Raw genomic sequence first — 17,007 nt, forward strand, 5'->3', positions numbered from 1 at the left:
ACCCAAAATCCTGAGCAGGGCATATTGTGGTTATTCATTCCACTGGTATCAGGATCATTTTTAATCTGGTCACCTTCTTCTTTGGACAGACTTGGAAATGCTCTCACAATTCACCTCAATGACAGTGCAGCTACTCAGCCATGCATTTGCAGTGTATTAGGTTTTAGTCTAGATTTCTACTCTTTATCTGGCTTTATTAACCTGTACATGTATGGGTAATTAATCTGAGTCTCACTTGTTTTATCAGTGTTTTCATCACTACAAAGCATGTTATTTTACCTTTTCTACTGCATTTGGCAGCCTTAAGGGGTTGATGTCTTTTAGAACAGCTCATTTCTACCCTTTCTCTCCATCTGTTTCACTTAGTTTGCAGTAAAAAAGGCTCCAAAGTATTACAATTCCCAAATGAACCCAAAGATACCTGCCTTTCTAAATATGAGCACATCATTAACCTCAGGGCTGCTGTGATACTGCAGGCAAAGGCTTTGGCTTAATTACATCCTTTTGAGCTGCTGTTTCCCAGCATCCTGGCTTTCCTTGCATTGTAAGATCCAAGGACACTGATCAACTCAGTGTAAACACAGGCAACATTTGCACTGTCCTGAAACCTGAAAGTTTCTATATGGAAAACAGTACAACCCACAAACACTAAAGGGTCCAGCTGTGACTGGCAGGACTACCTGCTTCTCTGAGAAATAACTGGCATAACCTGCTCTGTTCCCCACATTGTTGAATGTCATTTTTCTCTTTGGCCCTGCTGACTCAGATCCTTACCCCAGCAAAGCCAGTGCTGTCTCTCCTTGCAGCATGACTCCTCGGGAGCACATGAGGAAGATGTCTATCCTGGGGGAACAAGGAACACTGGAAGAGAAGCACCTGTACCGATTAGCAAGTGGAATGGCAGCAGGAGGTGAGCAGGGAGAAACCCAGACTACATCTGTTTATAGGATTGCTAATTCCTCTACAATATACAAAAACCAGCCAGCAACAGGTTGGATGTCTTAAACAGGCATTTCAAATTTATCTTAGGAGTAACTGCAGAAATCTTTCTCTAAGGTGATTTAAAGTTAACAAAAGGGGTTCTTGGAATTCCAGATTTGATTAAGAGATGTTGAGCATCTGAAAGACAAGTCAAGATCACAAAAGAACTTAGCAACAAAAGCCACAGGTGGACATTATGATGTTCTGGCTCACCATTGTAGGCTCTTCTTTCTAGGGTTGATGTTCCATGACAAGACAGGTTCTAGCTAATATGATTTTTCTAAAAATGAAACTATATTAGAAATAAAAGCTGTCTCAAGCAGAGAACTTAACATCCATGACTATCTTCTTCTATTTCATACTGTCATGTGAATTCATTGTAAATTGTCCTTTTGTACACTTGACTGTGCACATCCTCGTTTATTTTTAATGCAGTTTGATTGTATAAATTTGCATTAATTAAACAAAACAGTTATGGTGGCAGCAGAAACATATTTTTTAGTTGCTGCTATTAAAAAAAAAAAGTGTGATTTGCTAACTCGTACTTGAGGGGAAAAAAAACAATCATTTTTTCTGGTAAAGTTGTACTGCAGACAGAATCACTTTCTAAGTTAGCACACTGACCCCAGAGCTGTGTCTGCTTTGTGCCAGAGCTGCGGCAGCGGCAGGAGATGCTCATGAGGAATCAGCTGATGGCAGTGAACCCCCAGCTGATGGCGCCGGGCCAGCAGAGGGTGCAGGCGATCCCCGCCCAGTTTGAGCCGCGCCTGGTCGACAGGTACCGGGCACCATTTCCCTGTTACAGCACTGCAGTTAATAACAACCGTGCTGTCCCTGAGCACGTACAGACCTTTGATTATTCTTAACTAAGCAATGTCCTCTGCATATCTGAATGTTGGGGTTTTTTCCCTCCCAGAGATCTGTTACCTTCCACTGAAATGATGGCCTCGGCTGATCCCAGACAAATCCACATATCCTCCCACCTTGGACCCGCAGTCCCGCAGCACCCAAACGTGCCAAACATGTTGGCCAACCGAGTTTACCCAGGCCCAGGTAAGGAAGCAGCGTCTGCATCCTGAAAAGTGAGAGTGTGTAAATGAGAGAGCAAACTGCACCTACTGGTTTGCCGTTGGTTTGTTGGTAGTGTCAGCAACAGTTTATTTTCTTTAGAAAAACAGTCTCACTGAATGGAAACAGCCTGTCCACCAGAGAATCTAAACTGCACCACTTTAGGTCTAAACACATCCATTTTAGCTCTTGTTAAATACACTGTTTTCAAAGTCATTTGCATGTTTTTCTACTCGCTTTTTCTTTTTGTATTTTCCAAGCATTTTCACATCTGAAAAGAAGGCTGTAGCTAAACAAATGAGCCCAATCAACAACACTTTCACACTACATTTAACTCTTGCTCTTGTATGAGTATTGGCTGCTTTATACTGATCATATTCTATAATGATAATATCACATGCCACCTTACTCATGTAGGGCAACTGCAAGTCCTTTCAATAAATGTTCAAAATTACAGGGCATAGCTCCCAGGGGAAGGCTGGATATCACAACTGTGGCACTTGTGTCATGCTGCACATAAATTTACACATCACTTCATACAAAGTGATCTCATGGTTCCTTCTTTGAGATGAGTGAATGAACTCTCAATGTCACACTGACTTATAAAGAAGTATTTCTGGCTTCAGCTTTTTTCCCCACCTAATGCAGATCTCAAATAAGACATTTCCTCAAGAGGAAATGTAATTTAAAATTACATGCCCTCCAGGCTGAAAACAGTCTTGAAGGATCAGGTTTGCTTTGCTCAATTAATGGTTATTATTTTCTGAGCAGTTATATGTGCTTCAAAGACTCCAACTAAAACCACCCTGCTGTCTCCTTTCTTTATTGATAACAGCAGATATTCCTAACTACAGATCTGATCCTGCAAACACCTAATGTTGGACTTCATGTTTCGTCTACTCATTCCCACCAAAGCAATGACCACGAATAGGATTTGACTTAAAGTCATATCTGCTTCCTGGTGGAATCCATAGTTGAAGTCTTAAAAAGCTTTTTAAAGTGCCTCTGTGTTGCTTTGGGGTTTGTGTACTTGCTTGAGGAAACAAGTGAATTTTAAAGACTTATTTTTTCTCCTTTCCTTTAAGGATACAGCTTTCTACAACCAGAATCCATGGAAGCTGTGGCCAGAAGACAGGAACTGGCTCAAAAGCAAAATATTGCCAGGTAATCCATAGCAAGCTTTGCTCTGAGGTGCCTGCCAGGATTAGGGCAAATGGCAATTACTAAAGCACACATTTATTGTTTACAGTGGTTGAGATATTTTTTCAAGTCATCCAGAGAAGCAGAGGGCCCTTGATTATCTATTAAGACCTGAAGATACAGAACATTCTGCTTGCCCCTATTCTGCTTTTAGTCTTAAAATGATGTAAGAAAAAGAAACAAACCCTTTAGCTTGGTTAAGGAAACAAAGAAACTCCAGCCCCAGCCCTTGAACTCTTGATTCAAACACCCTGAAGTTACAAAAATTCAGAAACAAATGCAAACCTTCCAGCTGTGTGCTGTCACATATAACATTTTAAGCCTCTACAGCTGGGCCCTTGGGATAATTAGCTCTGTGTCCACCCTACCAGGTGGGCAGCTTTCTTAATTTACCAAATAGTTGGAATATCAGGGTGATTATAGAGAAGTCCACTAATTTGTTCCAGTGTAAGTGTAACCAGTAGTTACTTAACCAGTTACTGCTGGTTAAGTAACCAGCAGTGCCCTCCCTCACAGCCACACCATTTCCATAGCAGAATAACCTCAACCACTCCTGCCCTGGGCTGCAGCACAGCACTCAGTGGTAGCATCCCTCACACAGTGAGACTAAGAGCAAAGAACAGATAAATTATGAGTAGGCATCTGAAGAGAATTATGACAGAAGTGTCTTGGGCTCTTCAGTCAACAAAGCTTGATTATTAGCTTGATTATTGCACAAGATTTGCATCAGCAATGCACTTCCCTTAGCTGTTACCACATGGAAAAGCCCTGAGAAAAACAAGTAAAATAACCAACAGCAAGCATGACCATCACATCCAGTCTCAGCCACATCAGAGCTGGTCCTACCTGTTCAGGCTCTTCCCTCAGCCCACCAAACCCAGCAAAATCCTAACATAAAAAACCCCAGCCTAAATCCATGAGATAATCTTTTACCTCAGTTTTTTTCCACCCTGGCAGTTTCCACTTTTTTCACACTGCTTTGTGCAGCACACATCACCTTTAGAGCTGCCTTTGGACCTTTCACCTGTTACAGAAATCAGGTGTTGACAGCCTCCTGCACTTCCTGCAGTTGTGCTGCTGAGCACCTGGCCCCAAATCCTTGTTCTCCGAGGGACTCTGCCTCATATCAAAGCTCAGTGATTCCCCATCTGCTGGTCCTCAGAGAACAGACCATCTTATCTGGAGGAGTAGCAGGAATGTAATTCTTTCTGCTGCTTATCTCCACTTCAAGAGCTGTGTGGGAGTAATGACAGTGGGGCAAGACATACAAAGACATGGTAGATAGACAAAACACTTCCTTTGGATCTCTGAAAGCAGAAAAATCAATAATTCAGAGGCTGTTGCAAAGATGAAAAGAGGGCAGAGAAAAAAAATCCCTGAATGGAGTGATCAGCTAATTCCTGCTCAAACCAAAAATCTGAATAGATAGCTTTTGCCCAAACTGTTTCTCTGACAATTTTCCACTCTTCTAGAAGTCAGACTCTCTCTGACCTGTTATCCTCATTGCAGTGTTAAGAAAGCTATCTTGGTGAACTTCACAGGTCCTTTTCCAAAGAAAAATGCAGAAATCCCACTGAAAGTTCCTCAAAGCTCCTCTAGGAGCTGTAGTTTTCTGTTTGGTCACTGGCTTGGCTCCAGAGAAAGCTGATGCCAGCAAAGGTTGGTACAGCAGAGACAAATACTACTCCTTATAGTCTCCATATCTCACTAGTAGCCCTCCTACCCACTGTTCCAGGGGCAGGAAGCTGGTACAGACTCTGGAGCACTGGCTTTATCCACAAGGAAGGAGATCAGTTGAACACTTACCACCCGGATCTAATCTTTTCACACTCTCAGAGCCATGCTCCAGTGCCAGGCACTATGGAGAGCTACCCAAGGGACTTTGCATTAGCTCTGAATGTCATGTTCCAGAGATAATACAATTCTAGTTCTTTATCATTTGCAATATCAGTGGAATTTTGCAGTTTTCAGTACAGTTTTCTGATTAGTAATGTAATTCACTTATTTTCTTTAGTCTCCAACCCTTAGGACCCTGGAGACAATCTTTCAAACCCCAAGTGAGCATAATCACCTCATAATGCCTGGATTGCCAATACACAAATGACACTTTTTTGCCTGAAATATTATCTAGGGGCATCCCACAGAAGATACATTTTCCCTTCCTTTTAGCTTGCTCTATGTGTGTGACAGCACATTAAATACAGCCAGTTTGCCATTCCATCTGCAGTTTGTGTCCCCACACACAGCACTGTAGAGGAGAGACAAGACAAGCAGTTCTCTTGCCTATTCAATTATCTGAGTGTTCATTTGTGCTGAAAAGAAAGGTGATGAAGGAACTGAGCTGCCCTAACTGCCCCTGCTCTGTGTGTCTCTTAGAATGGAGATGGAGATGAGTGCTATTTTTCAGCAAAAGGAAATGGAGAAAGCCCATCGGAAAGGACTGCTGGGCCTGGAAGCACCTTTCCTTTACCACGGGATGCCAGCAAGTCCCATTGCTTTCCGTGGCAGGCACAGGCTACCTGAGGGCCACCTTCCCAGTGACTTGTACGTTCATCGCACCACCCTGGATGAAATCCATGGGAACACCATGCTCATGGCAACCAGCCCGTACCCGCCAGTGACCACACTCCAAAGGGAGAGGGGACGTCGGCCAGGGAGAAGAGCTGGAAACCACAAAGCTGCCGATTGCAGTGCCAATGGCACGAAGAACCAGGCTGAGGACAAACCCACGGACTCTGCCTCAGCTGCAGTGGATGATGAGAAAGAAGACAAGAAAGAAATAGAGGTGGAGACACCAAACAAACATGAGCAAAGCAAAAATCAGACTGAGCCATCTGCAGTTGCCAAAAACTGTAAAGAGTTTGAGCAAGGCTTGAGAAAGAACTGTGCTACTCATGAAATTTCTACTGAAACCAACAGCTGCAGCAACACAAATGAGAAGGAAGCCAATAGCTCCTGTGCTGCTTTTGATGACAAATACATGTACCCTTCTGCAATCCCATTCTCAGCATTACCATATGGATTTCCAGTACCCAACAACCCATTGCTACCTTCAGGTTTGTCAGATCTCCAGATTACAGTTATATGTTGAAATCATTTGTTTTTATTGATATGGTTTCTTATTTCTTCCCTCTGTTTTAAGGAAATTTTTGTTAAGGTTAGAGTCACTGCAAGTAAATGTAGAATTCATATGCTGCAAACAGTAATAACTGAATTCAGTGCCTGCTTTAAAAATGAATATCAATTAAAATAAACAAAATTGCTGACTGAAGTTGTGAGTTAGTCTCTCCCTTCTGCCCATAACTTTTCTATGTGTCCTAACTCTCAGTAGGCACTATGGGTTAGCAAAGGCTTGGATCTGTTCTACTGACATATTGGTAAAATTAAAATAACAGTAACATCTAAGGAATCAAAAATATTGGATAATGTACTCATTAGAGGAAATACTGCAGCATCATTTGTATGTGTAGTGACTGGTAGGTACAGTGCCAGCAGTAAACAAAAAAAAAACCCACCAAAAAAATCCCCTCCAGATCCAGGTACTACTGACTATCTGGTGATTTTTTGTCCAAGACTCCTGTAATATCTGTCTGTGACTACACACTGCTATTAATTTATTGGGTTCTGGAGAAGCGTAAAAATTTTCATGTTAACAACCACTTCCTCCTGATTTGCCAGCAAAATTCTACGACCATAACTTCTGTGTTTCCTCCTCCAAGGAGCACATGGCCTGATCCTGAATGGAGAAGACGTTTCCTCCATCGAAGACATTCGCAAGTGGACTGTTGATGACGTGCACAACTTCATCGTCAGCCTCCCAGGCTGCTCAGATTATGCCCAGGTGATTATAAACATTCATCACATTGTCAGGTCTTTAGGACCATCTAGATTGAAAGGTGACCAAATAAATGTAAATGTGAGGGGGTAACTGGCTGTCACAAAGTTACAAATATGATAGTAGTTTTCATTGTGCCATTAGGAGATGAATGCAAAGATAAATCAGTAAAATTATAATTTCCTCCTTTTATTCTCTGTGTCTCAGGATTAAGCATAAAAAATAACCAGTCTGTTTTAGGACACTATGATGTCTTCTATCATTTCATCAGATATTTAAAGACCATGCTATTGATGGAGAAACCCTCCCACTGCTAACAGAGGAACATCTCCTGGATACAATGGGATTAAAACTCGGACCAGCATTAAAAATCCGCTCTCAGGTATGATCATTAAATGTATTCCAAAGTCACAGACACGTGAATGAGCCAGAAGCTCACAGGATGAAATTTTTCCAAACTAAACCACTTTTTTTTTCACTGATAAGGTAACTACTATAATATTGGGAGAAAAGAAATTACTCCAGCACAGTTTGCTTTTGCTTCTCTGCATGTTACCACAGCACACAGAGAGACCCTAAGGAATATGATCATACATTTTTCAGGGACAGTTAGTCCCTCTATATTTACAGTTTTCTGCCCTCAATTTCATCCACTAATACAAACTCTCTGTGTGTTTCTCTTGCTGTCTGGTTCTTTTCTTTTTCTTTTCTCTCATTCTTCTCTCCTTAAAACCACCTTCCCCACTCCTGGCTGGCAGTTTGCCTTCCCTCTGTCCCAGGGGTGTTGCTGCTCTCAGGGAGCAGGAGGGTCCTGCAGTCAGGCCCCACACTCCCAAGCTGAGTATTGACGAGCTCCTTCCACAATCCAGGCTTAGAAAAATATGAGAGAGGGAAAATGCAAAAGATTTTTTTCGCTTTTGCTAACCACTGATAACCCTTCGAGATTTTTGGGATCCCCTGGATGTCCCTGGAGTTGCTACAAGAGAGTCAACCTTGATGTTTAATGGCGTTAACAGTGTCTCGAGAAGCGATTGCTGCGATTGTGCCTTTGTCTTTAAAGGTGTCCCGACGCCTGGGAAACGTGTTCTACATGATGAATCTCCCTCTGCCGGTGCCCCTGCCCCCTGCTGCCGGGAAACCCTCGGAGCAGCCCTCTGAGATGGCCTCCCCTCTGCACTGCAACAGCAGCGGGGACACGCTGGACAGTCCCTGCTCTCAGGACCCAGAAACCTCCCAAGCAGTGGAACAGATCGTTTCAGAAAGCAGGGAGACTCCCTGTGACACAGCTGGGTCTCAGGCTGACTTCCAGATGATCGCTTTCCAGAAAAGTTGAGCTAACTCCAGGACACAACATGTTTTTAATAATACCTCTAAGTTACAAAGTGTTTGAGAAGAAGCTACAGCCTGAAACCTCTGTGTGGCTGAAGGAAATAAGCTGCCAATGCAGCATGAGGAAGTGTAGTATCTCAAAGGCATTAAAAATGCAACTACATATTAGTGCAATTACTTTGAAGTGCAATTCATTGAAAAGAATACCACTATAGGTAGCAGGGAAATTTATTTTTTCATTAAAGTCCAGTGGCATCACTGAAAGCTGTCAGAGACTCAGAGTGCACTGTCTGTCTTACATCTGTCTTACACTGTGTTCCTGTGGGCTGCTGAGAAACTACTCGGGAAAGTCACAGCTTCCACACATAGCTGACTCCTCCTTCTACTGAACAAAATTTATATTTATATGGAATTCATTGGGAGAGTATGGAATTACCTTCAGAATAGAGAGAAATTTGAGTTAATCCCAATTGCTATTCCAGAACTAAGCCTTTCTAAGTGCCTGGGAAGGATATACAGGGTATAAAGAAGACACACGGATTAAACGCTGGACATGAAAATACCATGTGTGACAGTAATTTTAATTTTATTAATTTTAATTATTCCAAGGCATTCTTATCACCAGGGCTGGAATTTGCTTTGTGTGACTGCACAGCTGAGATGGGTTTAGGGGGAAGCACCAGCACACTGCCATGAAGACCAGTCACTGGAGGACAGTAACATTCCTGCAGGCACCAGGCTCAAACCCACCAGGTTCCTGCCAACCTCTGCCAGAACAAACTTCCCCTTGGCTTGCCTGGGAAAGCCATGGAAAGCTGCTCACTCAGCAGCACGCTCAGTGTTCTTCTTTTTAGAAAAAGACACCAATTTTAGCCTGAAAACTCCCTTTTCTCTGCAAAAATATGGCTTCCCCTCACTTGTGCTACTGATGAGTCATTATCTCACAACAAACAAGAACAAGAGAACAAGAAATAGAGCTTCTGGCTAAGGATAACCCCCCGGCATTTATTGTGATTTCTATGTGACTTATCTTTGTTCCCTCTGGAGGGGTTTGTTCATACACTGGTTTTCCACTGAGGCTTTGGAGGTCAGTATATTTCCACTCTCCTCCTTGCAAGAACGCTTCTTTACTCCAAAGGACACACAAATATTTTTGATAATTGAAGTTCTGTGAATTGAGGTTTGACAAATTGTGGATCTGCTGTATGTTGCTACTTTAGATTTGCTCCCCTCAGCTTAGTTTGTGTGGCCCAAGAGGTATAAAGCTGTTTAGACGGTGAGAGGCTAAACACATGAGGGAGAGTATTTTCATATTCTGTTCTTTAACTTTAGCTTAAGATAACTTATTTTATGTCTTTGCTATATTTGTGCACTAGATAATGTGTAATTAGATGTTTGCAACAGCGAGTTCAGATGTTCATCTTATTATACTGTCCAAACTTTACAGTCTTTGGAAGAAGGGCAAATACCTATATTCTTTTTAGCATGTGCAACAATTTCTAACTTATTTTTGTACAACTGACAATCATGTTGCCAGTGTCACTTACCTAATTAAACACACTTAATGACCTGGTTTTCAAATGGCATCCTACCTCCTCACTGCATGAAATGTTCGACTCAATCCACATGAGACTTTCTCCACCCTGGAACAGGAATCCCTGACACGGCTCCAGGTGAGTCAGGCCACGAGATGTCGCTGCAAAGCCGCGCGAGGTCACCTGCTGCCCTCCCGAGGGAAATGCAGCACACCTGAGGGACAGGTAAAAGGGCAAGGGTGTGAAGAAACTAAACCTGTTTTTCTAAAGTAGCAGCAGAGAAGCTTGACTTGCAATCCCACATGCCAGGGAGGGAAGATTGAAATGTGGTTCTGAAGAGTGTGATTATTTCTGTAAATGGTTCAGGCACAAACGATGCCAAAAGCTGAGGAAGTTGGGATGAAAACTCTGCAGTCTCATACTACTCCTGCAACTGAAAAACACCCCAAACACCTGATCCTTTACACACACTGGGCACTTCTTCCCAAAATGACAAAAAAAAAATGACTTCATGGCTTCCTGTACTCAGGGGAGATGTGCTGGAGCAGCCAAAATGCAATAAGGCTTGAACTGCAAACAGCTGTGAAGTGAAATAGGAAGGAAAGGGATTTAGCTAAACAGAGTTGATTCTATTTCTAACGAAGGAAATACCACTGGTAATGAATGTTTCCTCTCCCACAAACACTTCAAAGAAAATGAAGGGGAAAAAAAGTTAAAAATAAATTAAAAAAACCCCATAGAATCAGTAGACAGACCAATATTTCCAGGCTTTGATGTGCTTTCATGAATTATGTTCATATGTAAACATTGAGGCCTTACTGATTCTTATGGTTTTTGACTTTTTGTGCTTTTTCCAGCTGCAAAGGGGTTCAGGTAGCAATCACAAGTAACTAAAAAGCTGGCAGAACTCTGCCACTTAATGACTTCCTGGTGTCTGTGCCACCACTACATTCATTTTTTCTGCTATGCCACTAAAATCCCAAGGGGATGCAGATGACTTATTTTGAGTGGCATCATCAGAAATGTTTCACTTAACATCTCTTGCTGTGTTAGTTCATAGCAGTGATGCAGTTAATGAGGAAGAGAATGCTTTTTGTAAGAGGTAGATGTATCTGATTTTGTATCTACACTAAATGTGTGGGCTACCAGGGACAGAGACTTCCCTTGCTTTTTTGTAGTAGGGCCGAGGTTAATGACAAGATTAATAAAAAGATACAATAAACATATAACAAAATGGTTCTGTACTATAAATAACAGATCTAGGAAAGTCCTGAAAAAGAAGAAATGGCTTATCCTTCCTGTGACAACCTGGGTTTCTGACCTTATGATTGCTGCATATGGTGATGATGTGGAATACATACTCAGACAGAGCCAAACAGATAATTTCTCTGCTCAATTCCACAGGTGAAAAATCTATAAAAAGTGCTATGAATATACAAGTGAGGAAGAATTCCCACCTAGTCCACCAAGTCAGGTGTTCATTCTAATCCAGCACACAAACACAAGAGCAGGCAGCCAGATGCACAGGGCAGTGATATTTCAAACTGACCCATTCCCATGCCACCAGCTATTTTATAAAAATTTAAATTTTTAAACTTTATATTATTGTGAATCTGCCACAAAATAATTTTCGGAATGTTAAATTATCCTTTAAGTGTGAACCACCAAAAAAAAAATCACCTCTAGTTTTTAAAATTGCCTCTGTTTTTTAAACTAAGAAGAAACTTCTCATATTTTTGACTTTACCCTCACAGAATGTTGATTGGTTGTGCAGTGTTTTGAGTCACCTTCAGCATCAGAAATTTTACAGGAAAGCACCCAAAACTAGACACAGCTCATTTTGGTACCTTGCTCTGGTAATGTTCTATCTAAGCCCTTTATCATTCACTGGAAAATAACAAGTCTACTCTATCATAGAATGGTTTGGGCTGGAAGTGACCTTACAGATCATCCAGTTCCAGCCCACTGTGTTCATCAGGGTTCTGTTACCTGTAGTGGTTGGTTTTGATTAGCCCCTCATGCTATAATAAAGAGCTGTAGCTATATTGCTATGGCAATTGCAGTATAATAGTACTTGTTGTAGTAAGAGAAAACCTGACCTCTCCTTTCTCACTTGTTTAGGGTTTGGGGGTTTTTTGCAGTTGCAAGGCTCCTTTCCTTTCTTTGGGAAGGCTTTGCTCCTACTCTCACCTGTACTGAGATCACAAGAATTACTCTGTTAACTTGGACTTTATGCAGTCCTTTCCTTTGTCTCATTGCCCAGTTTGCCCAAGCCTGTTTTCTCCCAGACAGACATTAATTCTGTACTACCCACACGTTCTTCTTGAACCACCAATTTCCCTGTTAGTGAGGCTGCAAAGCCTTTAACCCAGCCCACAGAAAACCTATCAAGACCTATTGTCTGTGTTGTATAGAGAATGATGCAGTATTTTTTCCTACAGTACAGCAAAGACATGAATAGATGTTTTGATTTATCAAAATTTAAAAGCACATGTGGCATCTGTGTGCGTGAATTGCTGACATAAATATCAATCAAACAAAACAGCAAAGCAGAAAAAGCACTGCTGACCATGGGGGGAAAAAGAAAGCATCAAGCCAACCTGGTTCTCCTCTTTGCTGATTAGCTTTCAGTCCCAGGGTTCAAACAGCTCTGCACAGCTGGGATTCTTGGGGCTCCAGCAGTTCCTAAATGGTTTGCATTGAAGGATGGTCTGTAAAGCTCTCACTGGCTTCTGGTTCAATCTGTTAAATGGAGGGAAGTAAACTCAAGACTCACATTTTTATATAACAAATATTTTTAACTCAACCACTTGTAGTCATAACAACAAATCTATGATTTTCATAAAACAATAACAAATAGTTTCTCCTAATGCTATATCCTTAAATATTACCATTCTTATCCTCCCCTCCTGCCACTGCCAAAAATACAGAGATACTAGCCAGCCCTTTTCATATATTTTTTTTCCCCGAATCTCAGCTGGTTCTTAAAAAAATGTATTGATGTGTTTTCCATTTCTGTGTGCAGGTACATCCCCACTGACTCCAGCACAGTCTGACTGACAGTGGTCTTTAGGAAGATCTGATGTGCCACCCCACACTAGGAGAGATATGCCCTTAATGTCCTTATCAGGGTTCAACAGTTATTACTAAAATGAGAATATACTCTTGCCGTGAACAAAGCTGGTATTTGAAATAGATGCAATTAATTGCAGAAGGAACAGAATCAGGAGAAATGATTTCTTAGCTCACCTGTGACTTTTGTCAATTATATGTATCAAATAATTCTGAGTTGTATAGAAATGAAAAGGAACTTGAATGAGAGGAATTATTTAAGAAGCTTCTTAGTGAAAGATAATTCTGGAGATTTGTCTGATGAATCTTTGTTGTTCTGCTAAATTAAAAGCTAAGTGGCTAACTAAATATTTATAAGTTTCGGAGATGAAAGTGACTCAGGATATGTCTACAGTGGAACGTGTTTCTTAGTTATGACTCATGTATTTGTGGGTGGATTTTAGCTGAACCTGCCTTGACAGTATGTGATGCTGTACAGCACAAGGCCCCTATTCCTTATGTTTTGAACCCATAATCGGTGCTGAAGCTGACTGGATGAAAAGGGAGGTCAGTCCAGAGCCTGCATCCAGATATCACCTGCAGATGATCTAGGAGATGTCTCCTAACATATTGCCAGGGAATTTGTCTTCCTCCCTCCCTCCCCTCCTCTTCTCCCCTCCTTCCCTTCCTGCCCCTCAACAGAATGGGTGAGGTAATTGTGATTTGTGTTCTCCCCAAAGCCAGAAGGATTATCCATGGGGCCAGTGGATAAGCTTCTTGCAAGCGAATGGTTTGTTCAGCAAACATTTGCTCTCACTTCTGGTGTGACTTCAGCTTCTGTTTTGCAGAAGGCTGTGTGACTCCAGAGAGAATTAGTGACATGGTTGTAATTCAATTGCCAACATGTAGCCTTGTCCTTCTGGTGTGTATGTCACAGTGATAAGTCCATATCATCTTATGGATCCAGGGTGACTGAGCCCAAAGCAATCAGATAATAGAGAGCACAAATGCCAATAAATTGACAGGAACAAGTGAATTTAAGGGTATAAGAAAATATGTACCAGAAAGAGTAGAACACCACCTCTTTCAGTGTCCTGCCTCAGGGGCCAAGAGAGGACACCTAAAGGAGAGCATAAGAACAAAGCAAACCTTTCAGAATAATTCCTTTATCTCCAGGGACCTATTTCACAAACAGAGGTGATTTCTATGTTTAATAGTAGCTCATGATGCATTTTCGTTCCATTGATGTATCCAGCTGTTTTTTGGACTAAGTTTCCAGCATCCTTACTGCTGTGTTAGATCACACAGCTGGGGTGAAGAAGAGGGAATGTAAGCTAATGAAATGCTGTTGGTTTGGCTTCAGTTGAAAGAGGAAACCACCCCACTTGTATGCAATATCCTTCCCAACAGCAATTCTGAATCTACCCTAATCACAAGGGCAGTTGGTCCTTCAGGGGCTGTGACTTCACTGTGAGGTTCTGAAATGCTGCTTTTTGCAGCCTTCCCCTCAGCTGACAGACACTGACCTTAAACACAAGCAGTTTGAACCTTCACTTCCACTCCCTGGCTTTTTTGGGGATTCAGCCATTTGCTTCTCTCCTGTTTGCATCATACTGATGACTGCAAATAAACTTGTTCCAGGTACACTTCAATCTTGCTCTGCTCTGTGCTCCATAGTGGTAGGTCCATCCAGTGCAGTACACAGGAGGACACATTCCCTGGCCCAGTTTCCATCCCTCAGTCCTTTCTTAGAGATCTGCTTGAAGTGATGGGTTTGCTCCCTGTGCTGCTCCATGCCCAGCTGTCCTAGGAAGTGCTCCTGCAACTTAGTGTTTCTCAAACTTCAGATGAATTAAAATTTCTGGAGGGGAGGAGGGGGAAGCAAAATAGAGATTAACCAGATAGTCAAGGTGCTTTTCTGGCAGCAAACAGCTTGATGTACTGCAGATAACATACCATGCCAAAAAAAACCCCTGCAAAATGAAGAGGTAAGCATTAAAAATGGGTTTATGAATCAGCAATAGATTCAAAGAGACAGGGGGCATAGGGAAGTAAGACCTGAAAAGAGCCCAAAAGTAGAGGTATGAGGGATGATGACCCATCACAAGGTGATTGCATCCTTCAGGAGGAGGGCAGTGTGACCAGGCAGGAGTGTGGTTCCAAACTGCATCTTCCATGGAGCAGGGAGAGCTTCGCAGCTGAAATTCAGCTTGTGCCTGTACAGGTAGAGCAGAGGGTCCGAGCTATGCAGTGCTAAAATCCTTACTGCAGGCATCATGTATTATTAGCAATCTGTAAGTTAAAAGTGGCTGAAACAACTTCTGCAAGAAAGCCTCCATGTCAGATGGGCTTTTATGTTACTGTAAGTCAAGCAGATGAAATAACTGCTTGAATTATTGCCAGCTTAAAACATACATTCTTTAATAAATGCAGTTTGCCTACTTTTTACAAGGCATTGTTTTATTGTAACCATAAAAACTTCAATTCCCTTTCCCTAGTTTATCTTTTGAATTACACTTTTCTGGTTGACTCGCTCTGCAGTCAGTCAGCTTAATTTGTAACTTGTATAGATTTTCTGCCCAGCAACAGCAAAAGGAAAACATTCAACAGAAAAAGATGTCGTACCAGCAAGAGCACAAAACCTGGCACAGTGACTGAGGGGCAAATATACTGTTGGAAACGTTTTTAGGTTCTTAATTGCTCAGTTTTCAATCTGAGAAGTTCCAAAATTGTAGGCACAAGAAGGGGCAACAAGATCTGAGAGGGCTGGACAGGACGACACAGCACTGCACATACTTTTCCATCCCAAAGTGCCAGGGTGTGGTTTGGAAACATGGAGCCAGGATAAACGATTATACGCTTTGCTAACTTCAGTGACCTCATAGCGCAAGTATGTGGGACAACCTCTGGCAAAGGGCCCTTCTGCTTTATATAGGTTGCTTTCTGAATCTAATTCTGTAAGTAAATGAAGAGGTCTGAGCAGTGAATCTGTTTAAATAGGTATCAGCTAACAAAGGCCTGCTGCATAGAGCATCTTTACGGCCTAACATACTATGGAGGAGTATCAGAACTAAATGTATAGATTTTTACAGCCAAAGACCTGGAGAACTGCTGGGTTACTGGGTTGAGGGGAGACAATGAGGGGCTGAGTGGGGACGGCGAGGGACTGACGAGGGACAATGAGGGGCTGAGGCACTGAGGGGCTTTTTTCAGTGGTGCTCAGCAACAGGACAAGGAGTAATGGCCATAAACTAAAACACAAGAAGTTCCGCCTCAACATGAGGATGAATTTCTTCACATTGAGGGTGGCAAGAGCACTGCAACACCTGTCCAGGGAGATCATGGAGTTTCCCTCTCTTGGAGACATTCCAAACCCACCTGGACGCATTCCTGTGTCACCTGCTTCAGGTGACCCTGCCTGGGCAGGGGGGATGAACTGGATGATTTCCAGAGGTCCCTTCCAACCCTAACAGCTCTGGGGTTCTGTGAGCGGGGCTATGAAGGAGGGCGGTGAGGGGCCGCGGGATCGAGGTGTGGTGGTGAGGAGCTGAGGGGGAGCAGCGAGGGACCGAGACCGCTGAGACGGGACGGCGACGGGAGGGCGCTGAGGGGCTGAGGCGGGATAAGGGACTGAGAGGAGGCGGTGAGGGGCTGAGGCAGAATGAACTGAGGGACCGAGGCGAGGTGCTGAGGCGGGGCGTGGCGGGAGGGCACTTAGGGTCGGCGAAAGGTCCGCGAAGGGACTGAGGGACTGAGGCGTTGAAGGGCTGATGGGGAGGCACTGGAGGACCGACGCGGACTGAGGGGTTCAGGGGCTGAGTCGGGATTAGGGACGGTGAGGGGCTAAGGCAGGATGAGCCGCCGAGGGACTGAGGCAAACTCATGGACCGAGGTCGCGCACTGAGGGACCGAGGCTGGTCGATGAGGCGCTGAGGGACGAGGCGGGGCACTGAGGGACCGCATCCAGCCGCTGAGGCGCCGGGGCACCGATGGACCGAGGCGGGTCGA

The 17,007-nt window shown here is 43.0% G+C and overlaps 1 protein-coding gene and 1 long non-coding RNA gene across 4 annotated transcripts; one reads left to right on the forward strand and one right to left on the reverse strand.

The window, feature by feature from the left end:
• The first annotated feature begins 807 nt into the window (after positions 1-807).
• Positions 808-8,417, forward strand: SAMD7 (sterile alpha motif domain containing 7). Its single transcript, XM_032697931.1, has 8 exons — positions 808-910; positions 1,633-1,759; positions 1,898-2,034; positions 3,135-3,213; positions 5,626-6,305; positions 6,969-7,090; positions 7,356-7,466; positions 8,145-8,417. The coding sequence occupies exons 1-8, from the start codon at positions 808-810 to the stop codon at positions 8,415-8,417; spliced, it is 1,632 nt and encodes a 543-aa protein (XP_032553822.1).
• A 977-nt stretch (positions 8,418-9,394) lies between these two features.
• Positions 9,395-16,412, reverse strand: LOC116791670. Of its 3 annotated transcripts, none has more exons than XR_004358816.1 (3): positions 16,378-16,412; positions 12,549-12,690; positions 9,395-10,162 (listed from the first exon to the last, which is right to left on the reverse strand). It is a non-coding gene; the product is annotated as an uncharacterized LOC116791670 (long non-coding RNA). The 3 variants fall into 3 exon arrangements; XR_004358815.1 differs by lacking the exon at positions 16,378-16,412 and adding an exon at positions 14,526-14,852; XR_004358814.1 differs by lacking the exon at positions 16,378-16,412 and adding an exon at positions 13,198-13,286.
• Between the last annotated feature and the right edge of the window lie 595 nt (positions 16,413-17,007).

Source organism: Chiroxiphia lanceolata, chromosome 10, assembly GCF_009829145.1.
Source record: "Chiroxiphia lanceolata isolate bChiLan1 chromosome 10, bChiLan1.pri, whole genome shotgun sequence".
Taxonomy (NCBI): Eukaryota; Metazoa; Chordata; class Aves; order Passeriformes; family Pipridae; genus Chiroxiphia; species Chiroxiphia lanceolata.

What these genes read in the sequence shown, in the direction of transcription:
- SAMD7 (XM_032697931.1), top strand. Translation starts at nt 808, where the DNA reads ATGACTCCTCGGGAGCACATGAGGAAGATGTCTATCCTGGGGGAACAA. An exon ending in AAGTGGAATGGCAGCAGGAG is followed by an intron (nt 911 to 1,632) that starts GTGAGCAGGGAG and finishes GCTTTGTGCCAG; the next exon opens with AGCTGCGGCAGCGGCAGGAG. An exon ending in GCTGCTCAGATTATGCCCAG is followed by an intron (nt 7,091 to 7,355) that starts GTGATTATAAAC and finishes TCATTTCATCAG; the next exon opens with ATATTTAAAGACCATGCTAT.